The sequence below is a fragment of the Hemitrygon akajei genome, chromosome 10 (genome assembly GCF_048418815.1).
Source record: "Hemitrygon akajei chromosome 10, sHemAka1.3, whole genome shotgun sequence".
In the NCBI taxonomy this organism is placed as follows: domain Eukaryota; kingdom Metazoa; phylum Chordata; class Chondrichthyes; order Myliobatiformes; family Dasyatidae; genus Hemitrygon; species Hemitrygon akajei.
The window spans coordinates 150,537,175-150,555,313 of NC_133133.1; the positions used below are offsets into that span (position 1 = coordinate 150,537,175).

The following is an 18,139-nucleotide window of genomic DNA, read 5'->3' on the forward strand; positions in this document are numbered from 1 at the left end:
AGAGCAGGTTTCTGTCTGCACAATATTTGCCAGCTCTTCTAGTTTAACTTTCAATAGTATTCTTCATTATTGCTAAATGCAGAAGAACAGATTGGCAGCGGATTAAATGACACTGGGGATATTTGCCTTTATGGCCGTGACATTGAATATAACACCATTGAGGTCATGATGGAACTATGTAAAATGCTATTTAGCTCACAGCTTCAGGTCACCAAATTACTGGAAGGATGTGTCAGCGCTATAGAGAATGCTTACAAACATATTGCAGGAGCTGAAGTTGGGATTTGCTTTTCTGAAATGACGGGATCTGTGTAGAGAGCTAGTTGAAATGCATAAAATTATGAAATTCCTATTCAGGGTGAATAGAAAGACATAGTTCTCATAGTCAGTAATTAGAAAATACAGATTTAAGTTAATTCATAGAGGGATTAGTAGAAAAGAAAATCATCTAGGGGACAGGATCTTAGAACTGGCTGTCTGGAAACAGAAACTCTCAACATTAAACCAGTAGGAGCACTTACTGAGCTGTAATGTTGGGACTATGTTAAAAGACTTAAGGTACAGAGTAGCTTAAATGTGTTTATTTTACAGTAGATATGATGGGCAGAATGGCCCATCTCTGTGCTATGTTTCCATGATGCTGTGATTAATTTCTTACCAAATACATTCTCCCATATTTTGAGTTCAAATTAAACAAGAACAAAGTTCATGGATTTAAATAAGTGATTAAAATGAAATAAGTTATTCATTAAAAGATTGAACAATGTTTGGGTTGTCCAGCCGAACAGAATAGTGAAAAGAATAAACAACATTTTCCCCCCATCAGACTATTTTCCAGTCTTTCAGGTTATATCTTTTTGTCACAGCGCTTTCTCTACCTTCACAATTCGATCACATGTTTTTGATTATTTGGTCTCTTATGCAACTTCTTTCATTATTAATAGTTTTCTGCTTGCTTAGTTTGTTTGTTCTAATGCTTCTCTATCTTGCTTTGTCCACTTTCTTCTTTAGACAGTTTTTTGTTACAATCCCAATGTTCTCTTCCATAGTTATTTTAATTAAGATGAGTGAAGACATTGTCTTCTGACCCCACTTCTTTCCCTACTACTGCTTTCATTTTCCCTGGGAACAGTCGAAAAAAGAAACAGGTTGCCTGAACTTTCAGAGTCCTTCAAAGTTTGCACATTAAAAGCAAGTTCACAAATTTTCCACCTAGTTTATATTCCCAAACAGTGCTGAAGTTCATCAGAGCCTTTATTACTTTGGACAGGCTATTTAAGCACGTTCCAGCCTGGCCTCCATCTTCCACTCTCAATTATCAAACAATCAAAAGCATTGCTGCCTGCGAACAAATTCACCATAAATTCCTATCACCTTTCATCAGCGTGCTCTCTAGATTACACTGCTGATTTGATAAGGAATGCTATGATTCTAAAATACTCTGATTTCAATTTGTTTTCACTCCCTCAGTCTGTAAGTATTCTCTAACCATACAACCCTGTATCACATCTGTGGTCCTCCTACCAAGACCCCTCACACACCTCTGAATTGAATTGGTCCATCGTCAGTGCTGTACTTTCAGGTGCAATTCCCTCCTGAAACATCTCTATCTCTCTAACTTCTACTGTTCTCTGAGATGTTTCATCAAAACCATAGATGTTACCATCTCTTCTCTAATTTAGGTTGATATTACTCCAAAGAAATGTCTGGGATGTCGAGTAATGGGCATTCTACAAGCACAAATGTGTTACTATTACTCTTGACTTTGCTGGGTGCTCTCTCCAATGCTCTCACTTTGTTTTCTACTTCTCTGACATGGAATTGTTTGTCTCAATACCAACTTCCAGACTCTCTTTTCTTTTCCTTGTCTCTTTTCAAATACTCCCAACACTTTCTCTGCCCTCCTTTCTCTCCTCTCCAATACCAGTTGCTTTTTGAAAAGTGGTTTTTACTGTTTTGATCCTGAAGAAAGGAAAATCATGCAGGATTACTTTGTAAAATAGGTTAGGTTTTGGAAGCATTGCATTTTAAATATATTTACCACATTTTAAGAATAGCCTGATGAGCAGAGAAATGGGAGAAATTAAATGAGAAAATAAAATGAAAAAGCTATTTCTTCAAAGCTGCAATGTCCTGCTGAATTTTATGCTGAGTCACCTAGGTATCATTTGTCAAGTAATATCTTATTATCTTCATAGAATGGGAAAATGTGGGTCACATGTCTGTCCACAAGAGGCTGCAAATGAGCTTATAATAACATTCAGAATAATGACTTACCATCTTTCCTTGCTTTTCATTGGATCAAAACTTCCTTCTTAAAGGAAGAATGTAACATTCACCCAGTTCATCTTGGATACGACCATTGTAAAGTGTGTAGATATCTACGCCTTAGAGCAATTGAACATGATCAAAAATTCCTTCTTAATGCAGCATTCATCCAGATCATTTTGGATAGGACAATAGTAAAGTTGTAGATATCTACACCTTAGAACAATTGAATGTAGGAATTGGGAGCAAAGGAATGAAAAAGTCCTTTCAGAAGGTTCCTTCATTCTATAAGGGCATGGCTCATCTCAGATCTCATCTATATTTTCCTGTGGTATCCCCATATTTTACCCAACTCTAAAATTAGATCTTCAACAATTAAGTATTGCAATGTCTCTGTTAGTTAAAAGTAATTTGATAATTTTCCGCAACAAATTTCTTAGAACTTCATATTTACTCCTAATGTAAAATATTTTTTCAGAAAAATTTGGATAATATTTATCCATTCTATAAATTATTCAGAAAGGAAAGATTAAAAATTGAATTAAGTGATTGATAACATTGTAAATCGCCCAGCAGAGGGAAGGATTGCAGCAGAGTAAGCTGCAAACTTGTTATAGCACTCCGTGCTCTCAGGATTTGCCCGGTGTTATATTCACAGAGCTGCCACTCCTGGCAGATCCAAACACAGCCTGCCCGAAAGTTCTGTGCAAACTCCCAAAAACAAATGCTAAAATGCTTGGGAATGTATCATGTTCCTCAGATCAGCAGATGAGACAAATAATCGGATCACAAAAGGTATTTTTCACCAGGAACTACCAGTAGGCCGACTGTAGTAGGACAACATTATATCCTTTTTTTCCCCAGAAAATGTTACAGAAACCTATTGAGACCCAAACAGCCAGAATCCCAAGAACATCTGGGTTCAGAGAACCCATTCCAATACAAATGTACAGATATTATCTATTAATAAGAAGGATATATTCCTTTGAGCTGGCACTCAGTTTGGGGACCTAAAGCTTCTCCTGCCTCACATTCCAAAATGCATTCCTTCACACACTTGTCTGAGGCTTTATAACATCTGCTTTTAATCAAGCACCAGACATGGAGAAGTTAGGAGATCAGGACAAAGAGAGATTACTTATTGTCAGGAGATTACTTATTGGAGTAGGAGGGAAGCCAGTATTAGAGGATAGAACAAGGAAGGGTATGTGAAGGAGAGAATGCTTGGATTGTCATGGAGTGAGGGGAGAGGATTAGACCTAATGGAGAGGATGATGGGGTTGCATGGTATGGAGAGAATGTGAGATTGTGGATGGAGTAAGATTGGAGGGGCGATGGAAGAAAAGAGATCAGGGAGGTGACTGGAGATTGGAATAAGGGGAGAGGAATCTGAAGAGGAAGGACAGAAGAATGTTCTCAACTTGACTGAACAAACTCATCCAACCATGTACAAGATGTATGGATAGTGGGATATTACTTTTACAGTAATAGCATGCACGTTTCTTTTGTATGTCTGATGTATTTTCACAACCGTTCAATGTTTGCTTCAATACAAGGAATCTCTGCACAAAGCTTGTTTAGACTACTTTGTTCTCTGATCCATTGTTGCCTATAGATTTAGTTTAAGAAGTAACCTCCTCCTAAATCACTATTAAATCCCCATCACTTTTTGAGGCATTTCTCCTTTCTCTGCACACAAGAGGAGAGATAGAGTTGGCAATGATTCTGTTTCCGTGGTATATCATGATGTGTGTATCAATTGCTGCTCACCATTAGATTCTCCTGACACTCTTTTTCAATTTACCAATCCTTGCACTGCATCACTTTGTCACATTCATTGCCAAGTATTCCCTCAGATATCCTTTTGAGTACCTGTGGTTTTCCACAAAACCGAGTGAGCCTCACCAATTCATCACGTGGAAGATTGTTGTGAATGGTAATGGCATGAATTCGTTGCCATAAAGAAGACAGATGAGTTGCAATATCTGTAAATGTGCTTGTTAAGGTAATTTTGTCATCCTGCACCCTCAGTTGAGAAGAAGTGCTGAAAATGAATACAGATGGTGGCAGACATAAGACACACACCACCCATCTTTTAACCATTTCCTCACTGGATCCTTAATGTGACAGACATATATGTCTCAATACTTTATGTGATAATAAAGCAATAACTGTCTATCTAGCTATGAAATTGAAGCAGCACAAAGGCAGAGTTACAGTCAGGAAGGTTTTCCCAATATTTCTGCAAACATCAGAGGAAATGTGTGGAAGTCTACAAGGGGTTTCTCCTGAAAATATGGTGGGAAATTGGGAGAACCCACATCACTAGTTATGGCCACAATTTTTACTAAAATTTGTTAAATAAAAATGATGAACTAATTCTGACTGTGGCATCACAATCTGCTTGCATGAAACCAAGAGCAAAATTCACCACAGCAAACCATTAAACTTAGTTTTGCCTGTGATCATTTCATTTCCATACTAACAGCCCTTGCACATCTTTATCAGAAGTTAGAGATGGAAGTGGCTGCCCTGCATGGTTCTGTATGATGGGACGGGCATTTGTGTTTCTCCTTAAACAATCCATTTTGAACGGTTGTTAAGTGAACAAAATAGAAGTTTGAAAGAAGCATAAGTTATGAATTCAAAGTCATATCAGGCATAGAAGGAAAATAGAAAGTATTGAAAAGGAGGGAAAGAAAAAAAGTCAGAAAACGGTCTGCATTTTTATAATCCCTAATAATAATTAAAAATATTGCACTTGTAATAATTCATTTGCAGTGTCAAAAGGGGTGAAAAGCAATGATTGACTCTATGTCATTAAGAATATACTTAAATTGAAATAATGTGATTTAACTTTCTGTGCCAAGATTACGTCACCTCTGCTGTGTAAGTGCAGCAAGTTCATGCTGCTGCCTGCATTTGAATGAGCTGTGAAGTAATGAATCTTCAGCGGAAAATTGTTGACTTCTGGATCTAATTGTATGTCTGCCCTTGACTGAAGGTGCCATTACATTTACACAGGGCTCTATTCGCCTTGCCATTAGCATGGCAGCAATTTCGTGGCAGGGCAAAATTGTGACTAGTCCTGCCATCTGAGCAAAAATACAAATGGGACTTCATATGTCTGTGATTCAAAGTGACCTGTGATGATAACTAACGATATTGATATTGGTTATGCTGAGCAGTTGTAAAAAAGCTGTTTAAATGTAATAAGTCATGGTGTTCCTCAGGAAATGAAGACAGACCAAAGCTAAATCTAGCTGCGGTTCACTGAACCAGTGTAGACAAGTGTAACTGCAGAGCACAGTCTCTCTGATGGTGATTTGCACTCAGTACTTGCAGCTTCTTCTCCAGCCTATTACCTTGCTCAATTGTGCTGGGAATATCTTACATTATTCCCAGAGAGAAACAGCAGCAGAGAGAAACTGGGTGGAATTAGATACTTGCATCTAGTTTCATAAAGCTTTCATGCTGTTAGAAAAAGTGTCACACGAGCTTTGGATGGGTCATTGCCAGGAAAATCTCCTCCACACTGATTCTGTACAGGTATGAGTGGGAGATGAGGGAGACTGGGCTGGGACAGGGACAAGTCTGTTGACCACAATGTTGTCAGGTATATCTTACTACCCAATTCCCACCAACACCATCCTAAATAACCATATAACAATTACAGTACGGAAACAGGCCATCTCAGCCCATGCCGAACGCTTACTCTCACCTAATCCCACTGACCAGCATTCAGCCCATAACCCTCCATTCCTTTCCTGTCCATATACCTATCCAATTTTACTTTAAATGACAATATCGAACCTGCCTCTACCACTTCTACTGGAAGCTCATTCCACACTGCCACCACTCTCTGAGTAAAGTAATTCTTCCTCAGGTTACCCTTAAACTTTTGCCCCCTAAGTCTCAACTCATGTCCTCTTGTCTGAATCTCATCTACTCTCAATGGAAAAAGCCTATCCACGTCAACTCTATCTATCCCCCTCATAATTTTAAATACCTCTATCAAGTCCCCCCTCAACCTTCTGTGCTCCAAAGAATAAAGACCTAACTTGTTCAATCTTTCCCTGTAACTTAGGTGCTGAAACCCAGGTACATTCTAGTAAATCTTCTCTGTACTCTCTCTATTTTGTTGACATCTTTCCTATAATTTGGTGACCAGAACTGTTCACGATATTCCAAATTCGGCCTTACCAATGCCTTGTACAATTTTAACATTACATCCCAACTCCTATACTCAATGCTCTGATTTATAAAAGCCAACATACCAAAAGCTTTCTTCACCACCCTATCCACATGAGATTCCACCGTCAGGGAACTATTATTCCTAGATTACTCTGTTCTACTGCATTCTTCAATGCCCTACCATTTACCAGGTATGTCCTGTTTGGATTATTCCTACCAAAATTTAGCACCTCACACCTATCAGCATTAAACTCCATCTGCCATCACTCAGCCCACTCTTCTAACTGGCCTAAATCTCTCTGCAAGCTTTGAACACTTACTTCATCATCCACAACGCCACCTACCTTAGTATCATCTGCATATTTACTAATCCAATTTACCACCCCATCATCCAGATAGGAGCCAACCTTTTCAGATGATATTGTTTGTTGACCTTTTAACGCACAGATTAGAGTTTCTACAGACGGAATAAACAGGAGAAAATAAAATGCTCAATGTGTTCAGGTTTCTGGGTTGAAGAGGGTCAAGTACATCAGATGGTCTAAGGAAGCAAGAATATTCTTGAGGGTTCCACAATTATAATATGTGTTCCCACTTCCCAAAAGAGTGCCTAAAGATGGGCCTGGCTGCAGCTGGGTTGACATACAATTTGCTCCATACTGTTCAATCATATTTATTTCTAATTATCCGTTCATGGGTTGTTAAACCACACTAACTGCCTCTGAACTGAGCAGGTAGCAAAACCACAATCACGTTGGTAAAGCTGGAAATGGCACATATCAAAAACTCCATTCCTGTCACATTGCACACTCACCAATATGCTTTCCGGCAGGACCATAGCATCTGTTATGCACTTGGCCCTGACACACCTACAAAACAAGGACACTTATGTCAGAATGCCGTTTCTAGATTTCAGTTTGGGCATTCAACACTGTTGGCCCGCAGACCTCCTTGATCTAAATGCACCTCTGTGCTGCTGGGTGTTGCACTTCCCAACCAACTGACCTCAGATAGTTAGGATGCACAACTACGCCTCCCTCCCCATCATCCCAGGTGCTTCCAGGGCTCTGTGCTGAGTCCATTGCTGTACACCCTGCTCACATACGACAGCACGGCCAAACACTCAACTAATCCCACTGTCAAGTTCACCGATGACACGATTATGGTGGGGATCATCACCAACAACTATGAGGCGGCCAACGGTGCAAGGCGAATAACCTCTTTCCTAATGTCAACAAGACAAAAGAGATTATTATCGACTTCAGGACAACTCACACCACTCCCACACCCCTTTATATTGGTGACACAGCAGTGGAAACAGAGAGCAGTTCCAGACTCCTGGGAGGGCACACCTCACACAACCTCTCATGGTCCCAGAACACATCCTACACAGCAAGAAAAGCTCCCCAACGCCTCTCCTTTCTGAGAAGGCTGAAGAGAGCTGGACTATGCACAACAAAACTCACATCATTCGATGAATGAGCTGTAGATTCAACATTTAAGATTGTTTAATGTCATCCCCTGCATACAAGTGTAAAGGAGAAAGAAATAATTGTTACTCTAGATCTGATGCAGCACAAAAAAAGCACAAAAATAAAGAATACAACAATAATAATAACATAATAATAAACACAATATACTTAAGACAGCATATTTACATTGATAGTCCATAAAGTGATGCTAGGCATAGATGTGTCTGTAGATAATATGACTAACAGGAAATGAAGTAGTGATGGTTTAGGGCTGGTTAGTGGGTGGAGATGTTGGTCAGCCTTACTGCTTCAGGAAAATAACTGGTTTTGAGCCTGATTTTCCTGGCTGGATGTTACATAGATAGGAGAGGGTAGGATCCTTCATGATATTACTGGCCCTTTTTAAAGATTTGAAGTATATTTATTATCAAAGTATGTATGCAGTATACAACTCTGAGATTCGTCTTCCCACAGGCAGCCATGAAATCAGAAAATGCCATGGAACCCCCTTTGAAAATGTCAAACACCCAATGCACGAGAAAAAAGAACAAATTGCGTAAAGAGCAAAAAGCAAGTGAACAAAACATAGAATATCGAATATCACACCAGTAGAGATCAGTTTAGTTCTGTTCAATGTCGCACCACTAGTTGGCATCTTTCTGTATATATATCCTTGATGGTGGGTAGGCTGGTACTGGTGATGCATTGGGCAGTTTTGACTACCTATCATAGAGCCCTCGTGTCCGCTGTAGTGCAGTTTCCATACCACGCAATGATGTAGCTTGTTAGGATGTTCTCTGCTGTACATCTGTAGAATGACGTGAGTATGGATGTGTGTAATCCAGCTGTCTTCAGCCTCCTCAGAAAGTAGAGGCATTGGTGAGCTTTCCTGACAGTGCCAGGTGTGTTCTGTGACTGTGAGAGGTCATGTGAGATGTGCATTCCCAGGAGTTTGAAACTGCTCGCAGTTTCCTCTGCTGATGCAAAGGGAGTATGAGTACTGTGAGTTCTCCTGAAGCCAATAACTATATCCTCTCTCGTGTTGATATTAAGGAAGAGGTTATTTGCCCTGGCACCAGGCCTACAGCTTCTGTCTGTAGGCTGTCAGTGATGAGCCACAACACTCTTGTGTCATTGGTGAACTTGGCAGTGTGATTACTCGGGTGTTCGACCGTGCAGTCCTGTGTGAGCAGAGTGTACAGCAGTGGGCTCAGGGTGGGAGGGGGCACCCATCTTGTGAACGATGGGGTAGAAGGAGTGATTGTGCATCCCAGCTGTCTGTGGTCTGTGGGTTCGAAAGTGCAACGCCCAGTTACACAGCGGTGCACTTAGGCCATTGTAGGTGGGTCAGGGTCAAGTGCATGACGAGGCGTGTGGCGGAGTCCTCCTTACACCTGCTGCTGTTGCAGAGAGTGGCTGCTCGCCTGGGAGAGGGGTAGCTTTCGTGGCCAGTGTTGTGTTAGTAGCATCCTAATAAGCTGCATCACCGTGCGGTCTGCACTGCGGCAGACGGGAAGGCTCTGCAACAGGTGGGCAAAGCTTCGGCAGCGACGGCCTACCTGCCATCACTGACACACTCTATTCAAGGGTTTCAAGGGTACATTTAATGTCAGAGAAATGTGTACAATATACCTCCTGAAATGCTTTTTCTTCACAACCATCCACAAAAACAGAGGAGCGCCCCAAAGAATGAATGGCAGTTAAATGTGAGAACCCCAAAGCACCCACCCCCCCCCCCAGCTCCCCTCCCTCCAGCGCATAAGAGGCAGCAAGCAACAGCAAATACACAGACTTGCAGTACCTCAAAGACTACTCGTTCACCTGGTATCTGATATACCACAGGCTCTCTCTCTCTCTCCCCCTAATAAGGGAGAAGGAGGTGTCCCTGTTTCATATACATACAGAAAAGTGCCAGTAACATCATGAATGATCCCACCTAGCCTGCTCATGGACTGTTTGTCCCGCTCTCATTAAGTAGGAGGCTACATAGCATCCAAGCCAGGACCACCAGACTTTAAAACAGTAAGGCTGATCAACACATCCATGCACTAACCCACCACTACTTTATCATTTCCTGTCAGCCACCTTTTGCCTAGTGTCACTTTATGGACATAGAATCAACTTATGTATGTAAGCCAACTTGTGTATTTATATTTATTGTGTCCTTTTTATGATTGTGATGTTTATCTTATTGTGTTTTTTTTTTGGTGCTGCATTGGATCCAGAGTAACAATTAGTTTGGTCTCCTCGACACTTTTGTACTGAAAATAATGTTAAACAATCTTGAATCTTGAATCTGGAGATACTAACAGCGGGATCAGAGTAAAGAATATATATTTCCTTTCCAAAGAGGTACCAATGCATGCTAATCTGGCATTTTCATGGTTATCAGCCCACTTCAGAAAGCTGCCTGCTGGGGGCTTCATCGAAAGGCCCATGATAAGCATAGCCTGAGCTGGCTGCCAAATGTACTGTGTGGTTGGGCTCTAAATGGCCTATCCAGTAAGACTCAGGCTGCACTTCTACTGCCATTCCTCCAACCCTGCCTTCTGAGATCTGGAAACTTATAAAAATTTTTATTACTAAATCATCTTTGTAGTGATTTCCAAGTAAGTTAGCAGAGATTTTATTTTATCATTAAGTGATCTCAAAGTCATCTCTCAGTAGAGAAGGAAAGATATGGGACAGACACCATAGTTGATGGGGTGAGCAACATTAACATTGAAAGGATCAGAATTCTGCTGTGAGGGGGAAGAACGTTTGGTCAGAGTGGCACAGGGAAAGCAGTTTAGGGGTGTTGATTTAATTCAATGTGGTGGGGAGAAGGGCTGCAGGGATTTGGAAAATTACTTCACTTACTACACAGGCCTTTGTGTCAGCCCTCTGAAAAGATGAAGTTATTCTGGAGGTAAACAGCAATATCAGGATCATTTCCAACAACATGGTGGCAGCTGGTGGGTTAAACTCACAAAATGATTTATTAAGCAAAGAACCTTTAAAGAGCGAGCGAGGGAGGGAGTGAGATGGAGATGGGGAGGTATAGAGGGAGGTGGGGAGAGAGACAGAGTGAGAGAGAGAATGAGAATATATCTCTCTCTAGAAACAAGCAGGCAGCTTCAATGAAAGAAATACTTTCTGGAAGTTACTCCATAAAAATCTTTAGCAATTTATTCAAAGGCTGTTTAGTTACATACTGCAGAGCTTTATGGAAAATCACTGAATATCACAAAAGTCATGTACATTACTCTAACAACAGGTGCACCAAAGTACCATGGTCAAGGTCCCCTGCAGTGCTCTAAAGGGAACGTTATGCAGCAAATGTCACCATTGCACATTCCTTAATACAGATCATGATGGTGTTTGAAGGGTGACTCACAACAGGAATTGGCTGTTTGAATTGTCTGAATGCTACAAAGTGCACCGAGACTGGTTGCTATCATATCTCACTCATGGAAAAAAATATACATTTTCAACTGAATTACACTGTGAAAGAACACCAGTTGAACTTCCAGACTATACACTGGTCACTTTTCGTGACAGAAGCTCTTTCTTATACTGTGGACAACAAGAAGTCTCATTTGGGTGATAGAAGAATACTGTTTCAGATTTATGAAGTCAGGAAACATTTCTGAAACAATTTCAAAGTACATTGTAATGAAATTCCTTAAAATAATTAATAGCTTTTCTTTTCAGTGTACTATCTGAAAACAAATGTAATGTGTGAAGTAATTAACATTGAAAGTAACAAAGCATTGACTATTTCTAACCTAGGTATCAATTCACAACAGGCTTCAAGCCTACCAGCACAATTCAGTGGGGAACCAGGAATGTGCAGTCCAGCAAAGTACCCTCCTTAACATCAAGCAAGAAAACTCAACAGCTCCAGAAGCTGTAGAACATCTCCCTGAAACGTTGCTCCAGTGCCAACAGATTGTGAATGTCATTGTGCTCCCTGTGAAACCTGTCAAGCTGGAGAGCCCACAGAATGAGACGCCTACTCATCAAATGGGAACAGACACCAACTCCGCCTGCTCAACGCCTCAGAAGTTAATTGAAGACAGGCTACAAGGAACACCCGTGAAAGCCGGTCACCAGCCCCCTCTGCCACCTCCACCTCCACCGTACAACCACCCTCACCAGTATTGTCCTCCCAATCCTTTTGTACACAGACGCAGATATTCTAGTGGATCACGCAGCTTAGTGTAACTTTACATTGCACAATTTTAAAGCCGGAGTAAGCATATTTTTGATTCACAGGCCCATTTCTAATTTGCCTTTCGTAAGTCCTCTCCCTATCACGTAAAAGTCAATTTTGTCATTCTTTGGTACATTGACTAAAGGAGAAATCATGGTGAATATTTTGCCAATAATGTTTTATTTTTCTAGTATTATCTGACCAAAGTTATCTCCTCCTTAACTTCTAACCCGCTTTGTTTTAAATTTATGTCAATCAAGAAGTTGGGCTTGTCATTATTTATGCTGATTCTGTAGATAATGCCAGTAGTCAGTTTATCCACTGGAAGACAAGATTTGAAAAGTCTATGTAGTGTTCCCTCTTTTCTCTCCTTCAATTCACTCATGACTTGCTGAAACCTGAGTAAATCAGATCTGGACAATTAACTGCCCTCCATGATTATCCAGTACTTTGGGTTTTTACTTCACTATCACTTCACATTTCTTCAAATCTTCAATCTTTTGTTTGGCAATGATGAACTAGTGACCTTGGTTATCTTAAATTTATTTCATTACCATTCTGTATGCTGCTAGTGAATTTTTGGGGATTAGCTCCCAGAATTGATCAGTCAACCTTCAGCAGAGAACCTGTCAAATCAACAATAGACTTATTCTGGCTTGAAGACAAACTGACTTTACAATTATTGACAACCAATTTTCTAGTGATTTGGTGAATATTTGATTGATGAAAATTGTGTATCTTTGGACACCAAGGGCACAGTTTTAATAACATAATTTCTAAATTATAAATCTCACCAAATTTTAAAGCAGTTTGATAGAAGCATTTCAACTTTATTGTAGATAATTCAGATCCACCAATTGCATTTTCCTTCATTCCCATTGCTGTTAATAAGCTTTTGGTAGATTAAAGAAAATGGAATAGGTTTTTATATTGAGTTTTCATGCACAGATGTTTTTAAATGTAACTGAATTTATAGTTCACTTTAGTTTAGAATAGGTCTTCAAAAAAATTATGTTTTCCTTTGTCATAAAATATAATTCTGACTTGAATTAGAATACCATTCATCATGACAGCAAATATATTTAATGCAACAGAAGAGTAACACTACATGTTAAATTATTTTGTTTCAAAGAAAAGTGGGAGAAGAAGTTGAGAACAGAGATTCTGCAGAGCATTCCAGGAATTTTGTAGTTAATTCCATTTTTATTGAGATGGTAAGGTGCATTGAGAAAAGTCGTTGTCAGTCAGAGGGGCATAATGTTCTTTAGAAATGTACTCATTCTGTTTGTCATTGCTCGCAGTTTTCTTCTGCAGGATGCTAGCTCTGCTCAGATTTGACTTAAATTATTCTGTAGAATTGTTAAAAAAAAAAGAACACTAGGGTAAAGATCATCCATGCACTCTGTTAAGCGATTCGTCAACCTGTTAGTTTTGGACATAAGTCTGATTGGTCCAATAATGCACACTTTTCATTGAATCACAATTCTCTCAATAAATGGCACCTGAAGAATTTCAATATATAATCAATATTTTGTGATATATTTCAGTTCATTGTGTGTTAGGATAGATTGTGTGCTTGTCAATCACCTTTAGGGAATATGACTTACATTAAAGCTATTATTTAATAATGTATGTAATATTTATTATAACAGAAAGATATTTTAAAATTTCACTGTGACATATTATTGTATTATTTAGAGCATTTCACATTGTACATTCACAGGATTTCTTGTTGCAAGTTTAAAAAGACTGTGCTTGAATTTTGTGGTACAATAGTCGGACTTTTCAATAGGATTTGAACTTAAAGACAATCCATACATTAATTGTTTCCAGTCATAAAGTGCTGGTATGGTGAATATCTGATTGATAGTGTGATCAAGGGGTTTAAGTATGTTGGAGTATTCTGTGGAATGATACAGTTTCAATTAGGTTGCTACCTCCGATGTGGCATAATTTGTAAGCCAGCCAGAAAGTGTTAGCCACCAAAATGTGCTGCAACTACATCAAAGAGTGGTAGATGGAATTTTAACTATGCTCCAGGTGGCAGTTCCCAGTGCAGACTATTTACCAGGGTGGTGTCTCCTTCCAAGCCAAAGATTCAGTCCTATCTCAGCCATTGTGGAGATTCTCTAGAGTCCAAATGCAGAATTTCATTTCCTTCAATGTAGACTCAGTAACTTTGTGAGCTCCTCTCCATAAATTCAGATTACATACCTAATGCCCCTTTAGATTTATTTTGGTGAATTTTTTATTTGTATTTGAATTTTGTTTGGATTTACCATTTTAAGTCTAGACTTCCAAATAGATGCAGAACAACTGAACACCTTATTGTAAATTGTCCCACGATTAGGCTAGGGTTAAATAGGTGGGTTACTGGGTGGTGTGGTTCAGGGGTGGGGGGGGGGGGCATAAGGCCTGTTGTCATTGTGTCACTAAATAAATAAATAAAACAATCAACAAAATCTTGACTCTGAGCCACATCAGAAGCTGTCAGAGCAGATGATGAAAAGTTTGGTCAAAGATAATTGTTTTAAGAATAACTTAAAAGAATAAATAGAAATTTTGAAGTAAAAATTAGGAAGGGAAGTCTTACGCTTACAGCCATGGCAGAGCATCGAAATGAGGAGAAATTAATTTGAGAGCCCAGTAGGTTATAAGAAAGGGATTACTATACGAAGATGGGTGAGAGGGATGGAGGAATTTGAAAATGTGAGTGAAAAGTTTCAATTTGAGGTACTCTTGAAGGAGGCACCTAAGTAAATCACGAAGTGTGTAGGTAATGGGTGACTGGGACTTGGTGTATGGGAAAAGATGAGCAGCAGAACTTTTGATGGCTTAACATTTTGCTGGTGGGCTAAGGTAGCCCACCTAGAAGTGAACTAAAGGGAGTTTCAAATGAATGAAGACCACATTCAATGACTTAAGAGCGCTGGAAATAGATGGTCTTCGAAAAAGCATAGATATAAAGTCCAAAGATAATCTCAGAGGCAACTGTAATACCAAGGTATCAGCAGAATGATTATTTCAACCACTTTTCTGGACAGCAAAGGTGTTATTGGTCAAGGGACAGAATTTAAGGGAGCTACTGAAAATAATTGGTTTGGTTATCTCAATATTTATTTGCAGGAAATGCTAAGGAAGGTTAAGTTGAGTGCGTTAGGGAACTAAAAAAGTAGAAGCAAATAGAACCAAAATATCTTCAGTTTTAAGTTGTCTTCATCACTTTGTGACATCAGGGATTATGAACATGCTGCCTATGCATTGGCGTCTGTAATTAGACCCTAGAGAATGGAGTTTATTCCAGCAATCAATTAGATCTCTGTGGTAGAATGTGTTGATATTTAATAAATAAGCCACTGAAACAAGTATAATTATACTTTTTCCATATCTCAAATGTCTTCTCAATTTATGAAGCATACTCTTGCACCTGAAAGCACTTTTAATGGAACGTTTTTGAGTGCTTTGTTTACAGAATTGTGTAAAGTGAAGATGTAAAATAGGATGATTGTATTCATAATAGAGAATTTACTGTTTTAGAAATTAGTAAATATTTTCAAAGTTTGTTTTGCCTTCCTTGGAGGAGAAATAGCACAGAATCATCAGTTGGTTTCTGTAATGTTTGCGGGTATCCTTATATTTTTAAAGAAAATGTGCATTTAAAGAAAAAGAAAATAAATGTCTGTGAGATATGTTCTGTTTCGCAGCAGGTGGAAGTGCTAGGGTACAGCATCAATGAAGAAGACCAAAAATAAACACCCATTTGGTTACCAAGGGGTTCACTCAGCATTATCACAAGGAACACAACATTCAACAACAGCTGCAAATATAGGTTGAGTTTATACCTGAGCAGATGTCATGTGTAAAGAGTCCAAAACTAAAAAGAGATGTCTAAGGTATCTGGATTGGGAAATTAAGGGGCATCCAGGATTCAGTGCTTGGGAAGAGGCACATCATCTGTATCAAACATTTGGAGGGACTACATCATCCCTCACCCTCGCCCTCTTCCCTTCCAGAGGGTGCCTCATGCACCTTGACTGTTTTGTGCTGGGTAACATTCATAATGTGTATTTAAATGTATAAAATTACTGTTGGCAGGAATAAAATCCAATTCCCATCAGTGATAGTAAATGTATTCATTCAGATCAGATGGAAAATTTGGGACAACGGTATAAATCAGCTGTGTTGTGTGTAGATAAAATTGAAGTCATTTTTTTCTGAGATTAAAACTGACTTTATTTGATAGCTGGTCTTGTTGCAATTTTGTCTTAATAATTGAGTAGGGTGGGAGTTGTAAAAATACTGTCAGTTATTGAATTGTGCTTCCTAATTTAGGCAGCAAATGTGTTTCAATCATTTATTTCTGCTTATAAAGCTGATCAGCTTAAAAACTGATTTGATTAAAAATACATTCTAGAAATAAATGCTGTTCATTGTAAAGATTCCTATTCTTTTGGAGACCATGGGAATCTCTAAACTGCAAGGTCTGTGAGGCAAAGATAAAGGCTGAACCTACTGCTTCTTGGTTTCCTACCTATCATAAGAATTAGAAGCCCAGAGGTTGAAGGATGGGAAGCAGCCCCTTAGATGTTAAAGTACTCCTTCCTGAAACTGCCTCCAGTGCAAGCAAATAAATATTTTAATGTAGAGATTGGACAGTATAGTAGGTCGGTACAAAGACAACTCCTCTTTCATCTTGGGTCCATACACTGATAAAATGTTTTCTTCTTCACCTTATAAACTCTAAGGATCTAAAGAGACTGGTTTAGTGCAGGATAAACTTAAAGGTTACGTACAGAATTTTAAAACATTATATTTCTCATTACATAACAAAAATTGTTTTAACAGTATTACCCCCAGGGGCTTCCACAACAAATGAGAAAGAAAATACAACTCTTCCTTTGCCCTGACGAAGGTCACTGCTGATAAAGACCAGCAAGTCAGAAGTTGTTTTTTGTTGTCAATCAATCCCACTCTCTTAATGACACTATTTCTGGCTTGTCCATCAGCTTTATGGACTATCAGAGATCCATGTGTGCAATATCACTAAATGGTTAGTTATGGTTTAATTTCTTACTGCTCAGAAGTATAAGTTAAGCCAAAGTTATTGGAGATACAAAGTACCTTGTACTACTCAATGACATTGAACTAATAGGGCACTGCACCAGAGATAACAAGCATTGCTCCACTACTTGACACATGCAGAAATAAATCAGTCAGTGCAAAGTGGGGAGTATTTCTAAACACTTTGGGGTTTTAATCATAAAGTTTGCAGTTACACGAAATGCCTGTGGCATGAAAAACTTGGTATTGATGTTTGAAGAATATCTTCACTGTACATGGTTCTTTCCTGCTCAGACACACCATAGTAACCATGGGGTCCAGAGATATGAAATGATTTGAAATATTGTTAAATGATCAAACCACTGCTGCCCTGTTGTGTATCTCCTACTGGTTGTAAAAACACTTCCCTTTATTGCCTTTATCCAACTTGTTAGACATTTGCTTTATGAAATATTTATGTTTCAATAAAATATATACTTAATAGAGACAACTAAATATCTGTTGTTTGATTATGCACAGTAAACATAATCACTTAGTGCAGCTGAGGCTTTATAAAGGATTAGTCAGACCACATCTGGATTATTGTGAGCAGCTTTGGGCCCCAAATTGAAGAAAGGATGTGCTGGAGTTGGAGATGGTCCAGAGGAGGTTTATGAGAATGATCCTGGGAATGAAAGGGTTAATGCATGAGAAGCATTTGTTTAGAAGAATGAGGGGGAATCACATGAAACATACCATATATATGGCTGTGATGCACCATCAATAACTCTCGGAGACGTGAGTCGAGATAGGCTTTTATTAGCTGGAAGAAAGCACAGTCAGCAGTGTCAGCAGCAAGAGCCCACCACACAACATCCAGGAGACTGAGGGAGGAGCAGTGCCTCCAATCGCCTTTATACAGGGGTCTGTGGGAGGAGCCACAGGAGCAGTCAGCGGGGTCTGTGGGAGG

The 18,139-nt window shown here is 39.3% G+C and overlaps 1 protein-coding gene across 3 annotated transcripts in view; it reads left to right on the forward strand.

Annotated features, from left to right (window-relative positions):
* The window catches only part of LOC140734818 (IQ motif and SEC7 domain-containing protein 3-like), a 371,261-nt gene extending 353,591 nt beyond the window's left edge, over positions 1-17,670 (forward strand). Inside the window, exon 14 of one of the 3 annotated variants that reach the window (XM_073059384.1) lies at positions 11,706-17,670. In XM_073059384.1, the coding sequence (XP_072915485.1) occupies positions 11,706-12,140 (435 nt within the window). In that variant the 3' untranslated portion in view covers positions 12,141-17,670. The remainder of the gene's footprint in view (positions 1-11,705) is intronic. The other 2 variants (XM_073059385.1, XM_073059386.1) reach the window with 2 other exon arrangements.
* The last annotated feature ends 469 nt before the right edge of the window (positions 17,671-18,139 follow it).